This window comes from Gorilla gorilla, chromosome 5 (assembly GCF_029281585.2).
Source record: "Gorilla gorilla gorilla isolate KB3781 chromosome 5, NHGRI_mGorGor1-v2.1_pri, whole genome shotgun sequence".
Taxonomy (NCBI): Eukaryota; Metazoa; Chordata; class Mammalia; order Primates; family Hominidae; genus Gorilla; species Gorilla gorilla.
Genome location: NC_073229.2, coordinates 161,008,590 through 161,021,215, shown reverse-complemented (window position 1 = coordinate 161,021,215; position 12,626 = coordinate 161,008,590). Strand labels below are relative to the sequence as shown.

Below are 12,626 nucleotides of genomic sequence, written 5' to 3'. Positions count from 1 at the left end.
TTTATGAGTGGACACTAAGAGACAGGCTTCAGATTTGTTTTGTTTTTTATTTGAGAGAAAGAGTCTTGTTCTGTCATCCAGGCTGGAGTGTAGTGGCCCAATCACAGCTCACTACAGTCTTGAACTGGACTCAAGCAATCCTCCCACCTCAGCCTCCCAAGTAGCTGGGACTACAGCCTAAAAATTAAAAAAAATTTTAGGCTGGGCCCAGCGGCTCACGCATATAATACCAGCACTTTGGGAGGCCAAGGTGGGCAGATCACCTGAGGCAGATCACCTGAGGTCAGGAGTTTGAGACCAGCCTGGCCAAAATGATGAAATCCCATCTCTACTAAAAAATACAAAAATTAGCCGGGTGTGGTGGCGGGCACCTATAATCCCAGCTACTTGGGAGGCTGAGGCAGGAGAATCACTTGAACCCAGGAGGCAAAAGATTGCACTGAGCCAAGATGGCGCCACTGTACTCCAGCCTGGGTGACAGAGCCAGACTCTGTGCATAAAAAAAAAAAATTTCTTTTAGAGACGGGGTCCTCCTATGTTGCCCACGAGGCTGGTCTTGAACTCCCGGCCTCAAGTGATCCTTCTGCCTCAGACTTGGGAATAGCTGGGACTACAGGTGCGCACCACCACAATCAGCTAAAAATAAGCTTCATCCTATGCAAACGCCAAGGTTCCTTTTATACTGTACATTAAAACATTAATCAAAGAGTCAAAACCTAATTCTATTAAGGCTTTAATAGCAACAATATATACCTTTAGTAATTTCAGCCCCCTTACCTTCTAAAAAGCCTTAGCCCAGCTTCATCTGGATCCAATATTAGTAGGGTTCCACAGCCTAAAGAGAAAAAAAATCAAGGTCATCCCTTTGAACCTGCCAGGGTAACATCAAAAGTCAAGGAGTTATCAAGTAATTGGTACCTGATTTTAATACCACAAATTTTTCCCCCGAAGTTTTTGGGACCTTGAATACCAAATGGTCAGGTGATCAATTTCTCCCTAAAGTTCTTGGGACATGAATACCAAATGTGTTCTCTATTTCTGTTTTTCCATATTGTACTTCAGTTACTAAATATTCAACTTCCCATTGCACCTATGATTGGAATTCAGACATGGACCTAACAGGGGGGTGAAATACTTAAGGGCCTACTCTGTAGCCAGACAAGGCACCAGAGACACAAACCTTCCAAGTTGGTGTTATCATTCCTACTGACAGATGAGAAACCTCTGGCTTACAGACCCCAGGGACTGCACTCCTCACCAGTAAATCTAAAATACATCTCACACAGGATTTTAAAGCAAAATATGAATGCGGAGATACCTGGTGGGATTTACCACATAACTGGTGGTAATAAAGTGCTGAAAACAGTATTAATATGTTACCTGTCAAAGATTAATTATTTTACCAAAGGGCCATTGTATTTTAAAAGTTATGTTTACTTTTTATAGAGACCAAGGGGGAAAATCTCTTCTATTTAAACATGACTGAATTTTTTTTTTAAATACCAATTCCCTTTAAAGAGTTTTTGCATAAGATTTTAAGTAGCATTACAGGCGAGTCACAGTGGCTCACGCCTGTAATCCCAGCACTTTGGGAGGCCAAGGCAGGAAGATCGCTTGCACCCAGTTCCGGACCAGCCTGGGCAACATAGTGATACCCTGTCTCTACAAAAATAAAAAATCAAAAATTAGCCAGGTGTGATGGTACATGCCTGTGGTCCCAGCTACTGGTGAGGTTGAGACAGGAGGATCATATGAGCCCAGGAGGTTGAGGCTACGGTGAGCCATGATTGCACCACTCTACTCAACCTAGGCAACAGGGTGAGACCCTGTCTCTAAAGAGAAAAAGAAAAAAGAAAAAAAGAAAACTACTACCATTATAGACTCATGAGTCTTCAATCTAACTGGTGGGCCATGTAAATCTGAATGTGCAAGCACTAAGAGCTAATAATGAAAATAAACCAAGTATTTCTCTGAGTTTTAGAAGTAACATTTTTTTCTGCTGTAGGACAAAACAAAAAAATACAATAGACCACTGACATTATGAAATGAGTTTTTGCATCTCGCTTCAGTGCGTATAATAGCTAGGACATGAATTAAGGCAAAAGCGAGAATGAACCCACGCCTTTTCATCTAGTCCACGGACTAGATGGACTCTTTTTTTTTTTTTTTTTTTTGAGACCGAGTTTTGCTCTTGTTGCCCAGGCTGGAGTGCAATGGCACGATCTCGGCTCACCGCAACCTCCGCCTCCTGGGTTCAAACTATTCTCTTACCTCAGCCTCCCGAGTAGCTGGGATTACAGGCATGCGCCACCACGCCCGGCTAATTTTGTATTTTCAGTAGAGACGGGGTTTCTCCATGTTGGTCACGCTGGTCTGGAACTCCCGAACTCAAGTGATCCGCCCACCTCGGCCTCCCAAAGTGCTGGGATTACAGAAGTGAGCCACCGCACCGCGCCTGGCCTTTTTTCTTTTTAAGACGGGGTCTCAGTCTGTCACCCAGGCTGGAGTGGAGTGATGTGATCTCAGCTCACTGGGCTGGGGCAGAGTGATGTGATCTCAGCTCATTGTAGCCTCAACATCCCGGGCTCAAGCGATCCTCCCGCCTCAGCCTCCTGAGCAGCTTTAACCACAGGCTGAGCCAATGCGCGCGACGGGAGACAATTAACTGGAGTCTGTAACACCTACTTCCGAATGTGTGCATTCCTCGTTAGACAACTACAGGTAAGAATTGAACTTGATACATTTCATGGTGTCACCCGTGGGACTCCAGGCGTCCATTCAGGAGCATCGTCCTTAGGAAGGCCAGCCCGCAGGTCGCGGCTCAGTGCTCGAATGCAGACTGGGAATTGTGGGCCAACTCGCGAGCCCTGGGGTCGGTTCTGGCTCAGACCGTCTTCCCCGTACTGCTGGGCCGAGCGGACCGATCCAAGGGACCGCGCAGGCTCCCCCGGCTCTCCCTACGGGGACGTGTGCCTGGGCGTGTGACAGGTGGCGGAGGCAGTGCGGTCTCAAGGAACAAGGACACGGGCTACTAGGCTACACCTATATGCACTTGCACACAACTGGAAGATCGACTCCTGCTTCAGACCAACTCCTCGCGCTCGGCAAAGAAGGGAGAGGCGCCGACCAGCGCCTCTTCTGCCCCCTGGCGTGGACCCGCGGAACCGTCTACTCTCAGAGGGGCTTTCCCTCGAGCGCGAGGAAATGGAGCCCGGCAGGCCCCCGCCTCCGCCTCCGCCCTCCGGCCCCAGCTGCGCGGCCCCGCCTCACCCGCGATGCCGTAATGCTGCGCGGTGGCGCAGGCCAGGCGGCCCGGCAGGTACGGGGAGAACTCGGCGGCGTAGCCGTGGCGTCCCGGCGTCCGCAGCGTCCGCGCCGCTCCACCGCACACCGCACTCATCCCGCCCGCCGCCCCCGGCCCTCGCCGCCCAGGCCGCGGAAGCCGTTCCGAGTCGGAGGCACACTAGCGCGGTTAGAGAGACCAAGAAGACCGGACGGAAGTGTGGGCCCCGTGCCCTGTGTTTGAGATTCTGATTGGTCCGCACAGGAAAGGGCGTTGACTCCGACGGAGACCATTTTTGTTTTGGGTGAAACCAAACTGAATTGCGCCTGCTGCAAAGATACAGATCTATCAGGGGAGTGATCCAGGGTTAGGTATTATTAATAATTACGACAGCTTTTGTCGTTGCATCTCAGCCTCCTCTGCGGTGCTATCTGGTTTTTATTTCATTGAGCGTTTGGAAGACTGGCATCAGGAACTTTTCCTGATGATTATAAAGTGAGAGAAGTTACAGCCGACTCTGAAACCACGCAGCGCGTCCAAAATTGCGTGCTGCGTTGCCCAAGGAAACTGGAAGCAATGATAACTTAAGTCCGTGGAGTCACTGCGGTCTTTAGGAATAAGAGCGTGGGCTGGTGGACTACTTTCACACTGTAACTGGAAAAGATGAAACACCAACTCTAAACCAACTCCCCATGCTTGGCAAGTGAGAAAAAGGAGCTGGCCAGTTCTAATGAAGCTAAGCAAAAAAAGCAGCACATCATCATAAATAACTTTTTAAAAAAGTATTACTATACATGTATATATTGTATGGTAATAAGTGCTCAGATGCTGGTGCTCATTCATTCATTTATTGCCAGGCATATACTGTGTGGAGAATGACCAAATATAATTTATCTGCCAAACCAAGAAACTTTTGAGAGTAAAGAGGGTGTAATTATTAAGCCAGGTCAACAGGCACAAACCAAGTCGTATGATCATCTTAACCATATACCAAGAACAGTACTAGGCATTTGGGATTCAAAATAATGGGATATGGTCCATGGCCTCAAGAGATTAGAGAAGAAGACTAAAAGAGAAGTCATGTAATTAGTTAAGTGTAATCAAAATACTGTAGAGGCTATGATAAATATATATGGGGTATTTTTAAAAGGTATTTTTAAAAGGTCCGTGCCAGAGGTATGGAAATTGCAGGAAAGGCTGCAGAAGAGAGATAGTTTTTATGGTGATTGCACACAGATGAGTAGGTTTTCTTTAGGTAGACAAGAAGATGGAGATCTTTGTAGGAGCAGGAATAACATGAGCAACCCAGGAGATTTAAACCAGCATGATCCATAAGGGGTCGTGGCTGCCAGGACTCAGCCTGGCCAGATGGAAGGGATACGGTGAAAAAAATATTGGGTGGGGAGACTGTAGAGTGTTTTACTGGGGCTAGATCATGAAGAGTCTTATATACCATACTAAGAGAATTGGATTTCTACTGTAAACAATGAAAAACAGTGGAAGTTTTCTAATGTGAGAAATTAAATGACCAAGGTTTTATTTTAAAAAGTCCTGCAACACTAATATGGAGGATAGAGTTTGGAGATGGGGAGGCCAGTTAAAAGACTTTTGCAGGCCAGGCGCGGTGGTTCACACCTGTAATCCCAGCACACTAGGAGGCCGAGGCAGGCGGATCACTTGAGGATCCAGACCAGTGTGGCCTCTATTATTTTGGATTTTTATCATATGTAGTCACTGGAATGTATGCTGCATGAGGGCAGAAATTTTTGCTTGTTATGTTCGCTGTTGTATCCCAAAGACCTGGTATTTAAGCATTCAGGAAATGTTGAGTGAATGCAGCCTAATACAATGCCTAAATGATCAGTGTGTTTTTCGTAATACTACAAAAAGTAACCTGGAAACATTCTGGAGTTTATTGAAATGCTAAATAGGTGTTAACAAAATATCAAAGTAAGCAAACATGAAGCAGCTGGGACCTTGGCAAAGAGTTGTATATAAAGAGTTATCCAATCTAAGCTAAAAATAGTGTGGTATCTCTGGGAGGGACAAAGCCTGGTTCCAGCTGGGGTAAACTATTTACAGTGACCTTGGACATACACACACACACAAACTGAGCTATTACCTGCTCCTTACCTAACCATACATGATTATAGCATTGTAAAATATTTCATCCCACCTGTGACGCTTTCTAAAATATAAACAACTAAACATATAAAAAATAAACCATACTCTTACACTAGATTTTGAGCATCTCGAAGTAATGTCCAAGTCTAATTTGTTTGTGTCTCCAGTACCTTGAAGAATGTCCAATATATAGTAAACACTGCACAAATGTTTGACAACTTGAGCTGAACTGGAAAATTAAGGAAAAGGAACATGAAATGCTCCTTAGATTCTCCTTGTCCCCTGTCCTTGCTCCACACCCCTTTCTCCACCCATGCTTTACCAAGTGGAGTCCAAGTTTGCTAGGGGTATGGAAAGAATTGGAGTTAAGAATTGCCTGGAAGGGCGGGCATGGTGGCTTATGCCTATAATCCCAACAGTTTGGGAGGCCAAGGCAGGCAGAACACTTGACGTCAAGAGTTTGAGACCAGCCTGGCCAACATGGTGAAACCCTGTCTCTACTAAAAATACAAAAATTAGCCAGGCATGGTGGTGGGCACCTGTAATCCCAGCTACTCTGGAGAAGGCTGAGGCAGGAGAATCGCTTGAACCCTGGAGGCAGAGGTTGCAGTGAACTGAGATCACACCACTGCACTTCAGCCTGGGCGACACAGCGAGACTCTGTCTCAAAAAAAAAAAAAAAAAAAGACTCTTTTTGTTGTCTTCCACCTGTTCTTGTCATTGTTTAGGAGTACTTGGTATTTCCCAACTGAGACAGAAACCGTTTTTTATGAGCATTCATTACACCTCAGAGTTGTGTAACTTCTAAACTTGGCCAACTCTGTGGAAGACAATTTAACTCTGTGGAAGGCCTAATAATGTAGGCGGACATGGCTAGATGTCAGGTTTCTGTAAGGATCTACAATTATATTTAGATTGTTTTGTTTTATAACTGCTATGGTGACCTCACAAAGACTCTAACTGCAAATATTTACCAACCCACATCATTTTTAAAACTAGTTTATCTTTCCCATGGAGAGAGACCGGAAGTAAAATAATTGAAATACGTGGTCTTTCTACCCAGGTGAATCATTATCCTAGGTAAATCGACAGGCTGCATATGGTAGTTATGGGAAATAATTCCAAGAAAGGATGGATAATTTCATTGTTCCTTTTAGCTCTGCACAGCATTGTGCTGGGTACCTAGTTAGCCTTGAATCAATGTTTGCCAGAGGGTTAATGTAATCATCATCCAAGAACTTTAAGCACTGTCTTCAAATATATGATGGATACTTGGACTGATGCACTTTAGAGACCCTTAAAGCTCTGAGAGTCTCTAATTATGGGCTAATTGTCTACCTTGCTCATTTTATATCATTCATCACTTATTATTTTAGTTATACTTTCTTGTTAAAAATTTTAGAATCTGTGGTAATGTAAAATGGTGCAGCTGATATGGGAAATAGGATAGCAATTGCTTAAAAAATTAAACATAGAATTACCATATAATCTCGCAATTCCACTTTTGGGTATATATCTAAAAGAATTAAATGCAGCAATTCAAACAGATATTTGTACAGTCCTGTTTGCAGCAGTATTCCTCATAATAGCCAAAAGGTGAAAGCAACCCAAGTGTCCATTGGCAGATGCTATGGTCTGAAAGTTTCTGTCCCCCCCAAATTCATATGTTGAAATTTAATCACCAATGTGATGGTTTTAAGAGGTGGGGTGTTTGAGATGTAATTAGGTCATGAATGAGATGATTACCTTTATAAAAGAGGCTGGAGAGAGAGACCTCTTACCCCTTCCACCACGTGAGGACACGGCGGGAAGTGAACATCTATGAACCAGAAAGTGGGACCTCACCAGACATAAACCTGCTGCTGATGGCTTGATGAGGGACTTTCCAGCCTCTAAAACAGTGATAAATATATTTCTGTTGTTTATAAGGTACCAAGTTTATGATAGTTTGTTATAGAAGCCTGAACCAACTAAGACAATAAATGAACACATAAAGAGAATGTAATATATGCATATGATGGAATATTATTCTTTCCTAAAGAGGAGAGATATTCTTACATGGATGAACTTTGAAGACATTATGCTAAGTGAAATAAACCAGGCATAAAAGGACAAATACCATATGATTCCACTTATATGAGGTACATAGTGTAGTCAAATTGATACAGACAGAAAATAGAATGGTGGTTGCCAGGGGCAAGGGGAAGTGGGGAATGGAGAGTTATTGTGTGATAGGCATGGAGTTTCAGTTTAGGAAGATGAAGTTCTGGAAATAGATGGTGGTGATTGTATAACAATGTGCATATACTCAACATCACTGAAATGTCTGCTTAAAAATGGTTAAAATGGTAAATTGTATGGTATGTATATTTTGCTACAATAAAATTAGAATCTTAACTAGAGTGTTGGTTTAGGACATACATTTACTGCACTTCTATGTAGAAGGAGAGAAAAAAATATAAGAGCAATTGGTATAATCTGATCATAGTAGAAAATGCATTTAGTCTTTTCGTCTTTTTCTGGAAACACAGCAATTAAGAGCATGGTGTTTAGAGTCAGAAACCTGGGATTGAAACCAGGCCTTATGCTTTTTAGCTTGTGTGGTGGAAAGCGTGTGACATCTATTTATCTACTTTCAGCTCTTGGGTAGGATTAATATTTTAGATGATGCTGCACATGTACTGACAGCTCCTTGATTCCCCACATGGCTGGATACACAGGTGCCCCTTCTGCAGGCTCAACTCAACAAAACAACATGAGGTGTGATACATTGGCTGTTTCAAATCCATATGCTGATAACATCTCCCTCAAAAGGTTGTTGTGAGGATTAAATGGGGCAGGTATCATGTGTAACTGTAAGCCCTCAATTGGCAGGGGCTATTATTTTAGTTGTGTGCATTCTAACTTGGCTCAAGTATTAAAATTACTTCTTCATGGCAGAAAATTAAACCCTCTAGTTCCCATTTCACTCTTTTTCTTTCTTTCTTTCTTTCTTTCTTTCTTTTTTTTTTTTTTTTTTGTTTTTTTTAGATGGAGTCTCACTCTGTCACCCAGGCTGGAGTGCAGTGGCATGATATTGGCTCACTGCAACCTCCACCTCCCAGGTTCAAGCAATTCTCCTGCCTCAGCCTCCTACGTAGCTGAGATCACAGGCATATGCCACCATGCCCAGCTAATTTTTGTATTTTGAGTAGAGACGGAGTTTCACCATGTTAGCCAGGCTGGTCTGAAACTCCTGACCTCAAATGATCTGCCTGCCTTGATCTCCCAAAGTGCTGGGATTACAGATGTGAGCCACTGTGCCTGGCCCCATTTCACTCTTGATTCTCTCTCTTAACCTCTTTTACTATCACCAAGAAGTAAGGATTTCTCAATGCTGTTAGTACTTTGCTAATTTTTTGGCTCATATACTTGATAATCATGATGAAGCACATCTACGTCTTAAGTTGCCCTCTAAAATGTTTTCTCATAACTTTAAATAGCTGCAAATGACATAATTTCAAGTTTATTGAAAATTAATGTCACTTTAAAAGTAAAAATATTTGATCACCCTTAAATATATCATATGGATTCTAAAAACAATAGGCTTTTGGTACTTATCATTATTATATTAGTTATGTATTACTGTATAACCAATTGTCCTTAAGCTTCACAGCTGAAAACAACCATTTATTATCTCACAGTTTCTCTGGGGCAGATAAAAATCTCTCACAAGACTGCAATCAGGGGGTCAGCCAGGGCTGCTGGGTGATCTGAAGACTTGACTCAGGGAGGATCTACTCCCAAGCTTCCTCACGTAACTGTTGGCAGGATTCAGTTTCTTATGGACCATAGGGCAGAGGGCCTAAGTTTATGGCTGGCTAATGGCTAGTGACCTCCCTCAGTTCTGTGTCACATGAAGCTCTCCATAGGGTAGTTCATAATATGGCAACTGTCTTTCCTCAGAGCACGCAAAAGAGAGAGAGTGAGCAAAAGAGGAGAGCAACATAGAAATCATAGTGCTTTGATAGCCTAATCTCCGAAGCCTCATCCCATCACATTTGCTGTATTCTCTTTGTTATAAGCAAGTCTTTAGGTCAAGCCCACTCTCATGGGGCGAGATTACACAAGGGCATAAATATTATACCTGGGGGCAAGGATCATTGGGGGCCATCTTATAAAGCCTGCTATCCACTACTCTCAATTTTTTAAAAAACATTCGAACAAGGTCATTTTTAACTGTTAGAAAAATTTGTTATTTCTTTTTCTTCTTGAACTTGTAATTCCATTCTACTATTCTCTTGTAGAATTTTCTCTAATGTAACATTCATTTATGCTTGAAATCATTTTATTGATCTCTTTATCATATATATCACATTAGAAAATTATGTACATAAACTGACGTTTTAATTTAACTTAATTTTGAAACAGGGTCTTACTTTGTAACCCAGGCTGGAGTGCAGTGGTGCAATCATAGCTCACTGCAGCCTCAACCTCCCAGGCTCAAGTGATCCTCCCACCTCAGCCTCCTGAGTAGCTGGAACTACAGGCACCAGCCATCATGTCTGGCAAATTTTTTTTATTTTTCATACAGAGGAGGGGTCTCACTATGTTCCCCAGGCTGGTCTTTAATTCCTGGGCTCAGGTGATCCTCCTGCCTTGGCCTCCCAAAGCGTTAGGATTATAGGCATGAGCCACTGTGCTCAGCCTGAAATTTTAATTTTTAAAAAATTTCCTGGGGCCGGGTGTGGTGGCTCACACCTGTAATCCCAGCACTTTGGGAGGCTGAGGCGGGCGGATCACCTCTGGTCAGGAATTTGAGACCAGCCTGGCCAATATGGTGAAACTCCACCTCTACTAAAAATATAAAAATTAGCTGGGCGTGGCGGCGGGCGCCTGTAGTCCAGCTACTCAGGAGGCTGAGGCAGGAGAATCGCCTGAACCCAGGAGGCAGAGGTTGCAGTGAGCCAAGATCATGCCACTGCACTCCAGCCTGGGAGATAGAGCGAGACTCTGTCTCAAAAATAATAATAATAATAATAATAATAATAATAACAATAATAAATAAATTTCTTATAACCATATGGCTTTAAGGATTATATTTTTCTAGACTGAGTTGTCATTAATGTATTGTTATTAGTAGTGGTATGAATAGCATTATTGATTAAAACTACATAAACATTTAATAAAATTTGATAAATATTATTATTAAATACAAAAAGTAAAGTGCCATTGGAAATATATTGCTTAATGCAATAGGTTTATTTTCAGTTAGTTCATTCATGCTCTCTTCTGTGTAACTTAGAATGAGTGAGGGCCACTAATAAATGAGGATCTAATGTTCATTAATGACGGTTGATAAGTGCCTTATTTTCAGGATAATTCACATTATATTCCCATTAAACTAATCCAAACCTAACAGATACATGGGAGGAATAATAAATGAGCAGAGAAATGGTTGCTACATGAGAGAGCGCCAAAGTAAAAACTAATATGGATTTAGGGTATCCAATAAGCTTTTGGGAAAAAAAATAATGAAAATGTTTCCTTTGCAAACCTTTATAAATGTTTATGTAAATACAAAACACTGGTCAAGCATGGTGGCTCAGGCATGTAATACCAGCACTTCAGGAGGCCAAGGCGGGAGGCTCACTCGAGCCCAGGACTTCAAGAAAACACCAACTTACTTCCTAAAAAGGAAAAAGAATTCTGAAAACCTTTTCTGTACTCTAGCTGTACAGCAAAGATGTATTTTTAAAGGGCACAAAAGAGAAAATTTGTAATGGGGGAAAACATATTCCAGAGTTTCTTTTTTTTCACAAATTCATAGTCACCAGGAAGAATGGAAATCATCACAACATGAAGTGCATTATTTTCAGGGTTCTTCTTTATTGAAATCACGTGCTTTGGTTCAAAGTACGAGAGACCCTATTCAGCACAGATACACATACATGCGGAAGTGATGCAGTCAGCAAGATCATAGCAAACTATAATTTCTGCATTTGGTGATAAAGGCCATAAATATTGTGATAAAGATGCCTCAACTTACTGGGGGAATAAACACAAAATGCTTTTATTTTCCAGTTATTACCACCAACTGTTCCTTATCTAATCTTCTTCATGCTGGGTAGCAGGACTACTGGCAAAAACACAATCTCTCATATGTGATTACAACCCTGAGTAACCTTGAGTACTGTATCTCAGACAGGTCTCAATCAATTTAGAAAGTTTATTTTGCCAAGGTTAAGAATGTGCCTGTGACACAGCCTCAGAAGGTCCTGTTGACATGTCCACAAGGTGGTTGGGGTACAGCTTGGTTTTATACATTTGAGGGAGACATGAGACATCAATTAATACATGTAAGATTTACACTGGTTTGGTCCAGAAAGGTGGGACACTCAGAGAGGGGGTGGCTTCCAGGTCATAGGTAGATTTAAAGATTTTCTGATTAGTGATTGATTGAAAGAGTCATTATCAATAGAAAGGAACAACTGGGTTACTAATAAGGGGTTGTGGAGACCAAGGCTTTATCATGCAGATGAAGCCTGGAAATGTTTCCTTTTTTTTAAATTTTATAAAAAATTTATTCAGGATCCAAAGCAGTGTGTAAATGTTTCTCATCAGATTTAAAGAGTCTGTTCTATCAGTAATTCCAAAAGAGAGGAGGGTATAATGAGGCATGTCCAGCTCCCCATTCCCATCATGGCCTGAGCTTATTTTCCAGGCTAACTTTGGAATGCCCTTGCCTAGAGGAGGCGTCCATTAGGATGATTGCTGGGGGTGCTTAGAATTTTATTTTTGGCTTACAGTATTTACAAAGGATTACTAGTGTCACAAAGGCTGAGAGGATTCAGGAAAAGCTGATGGGAATAATGCTATGGAATTCATGCAAAAGCAGGTTATAGTAGGTCATTCCTTTCAGACCACAAGGAGTGATTATAAATCTTGGCAGAGGCTATTGAGTCAGTCTGCCCAGCACCCCTGACTTCTCTGGAAACTAACATCTGCTCCACCTAACCTTCACTACACAGGCCTGTGCTTAGGACTGAGCCTCTCCTAACACCGCTACCTAGATACCATGTTGTCCCAGGACTACACGTGACCCAAGCCACATTAGTCAGAGTTAGTCCCTGGGACTTTTCTAATTATCTTCTACTTTGTTGTCGTTGCTGTTGTTTGAGACATGGTCTTTCTCTGTCACCCAGGCTGGGGTGCAGTGGCACGATCGCAGCTCTCTGCA

The 12,626-nt window shown here is 42.4% G+C and overlaps 1 protein-coding gene across 2 annotated transcripts in view; it reads right to left on the bottom strand.

Moving 5' to 3' along the window:
- Window positions 1-5,531, bottom strand: part of PEX7 (peroxisomal biogenesis factor 7) — a 93,853-nt gene extending 88,322 nt beyond the window's left edge. The window contains exons 1-2 of one of the 2 annotated variants that reach the window (XM_019028688.3): window positions 3,271-5,531; window positions 778-835 (exon numbers count right to left, since the gene is read on the bottom strand). In XM_019028688.3, the coding sequence (XP_018884233.1) occupies window positions 778-835; window positions 3,271-3,400 (188 nt within the window). In that variant the 5' untranslated portion in view covers window positions 3,401-5,531. Of the gene's footprint in view, window positions 1-777; window positions 836-2,685; window positions 3,212-3,270 lie in introns of those variants that run through there. The other variant, XM_055391198.2, reaches the window with a different exon arrangement.
- Between the last annotated feature and the right edge of the window lie 7,095 nt (window positions 5,532-12,626).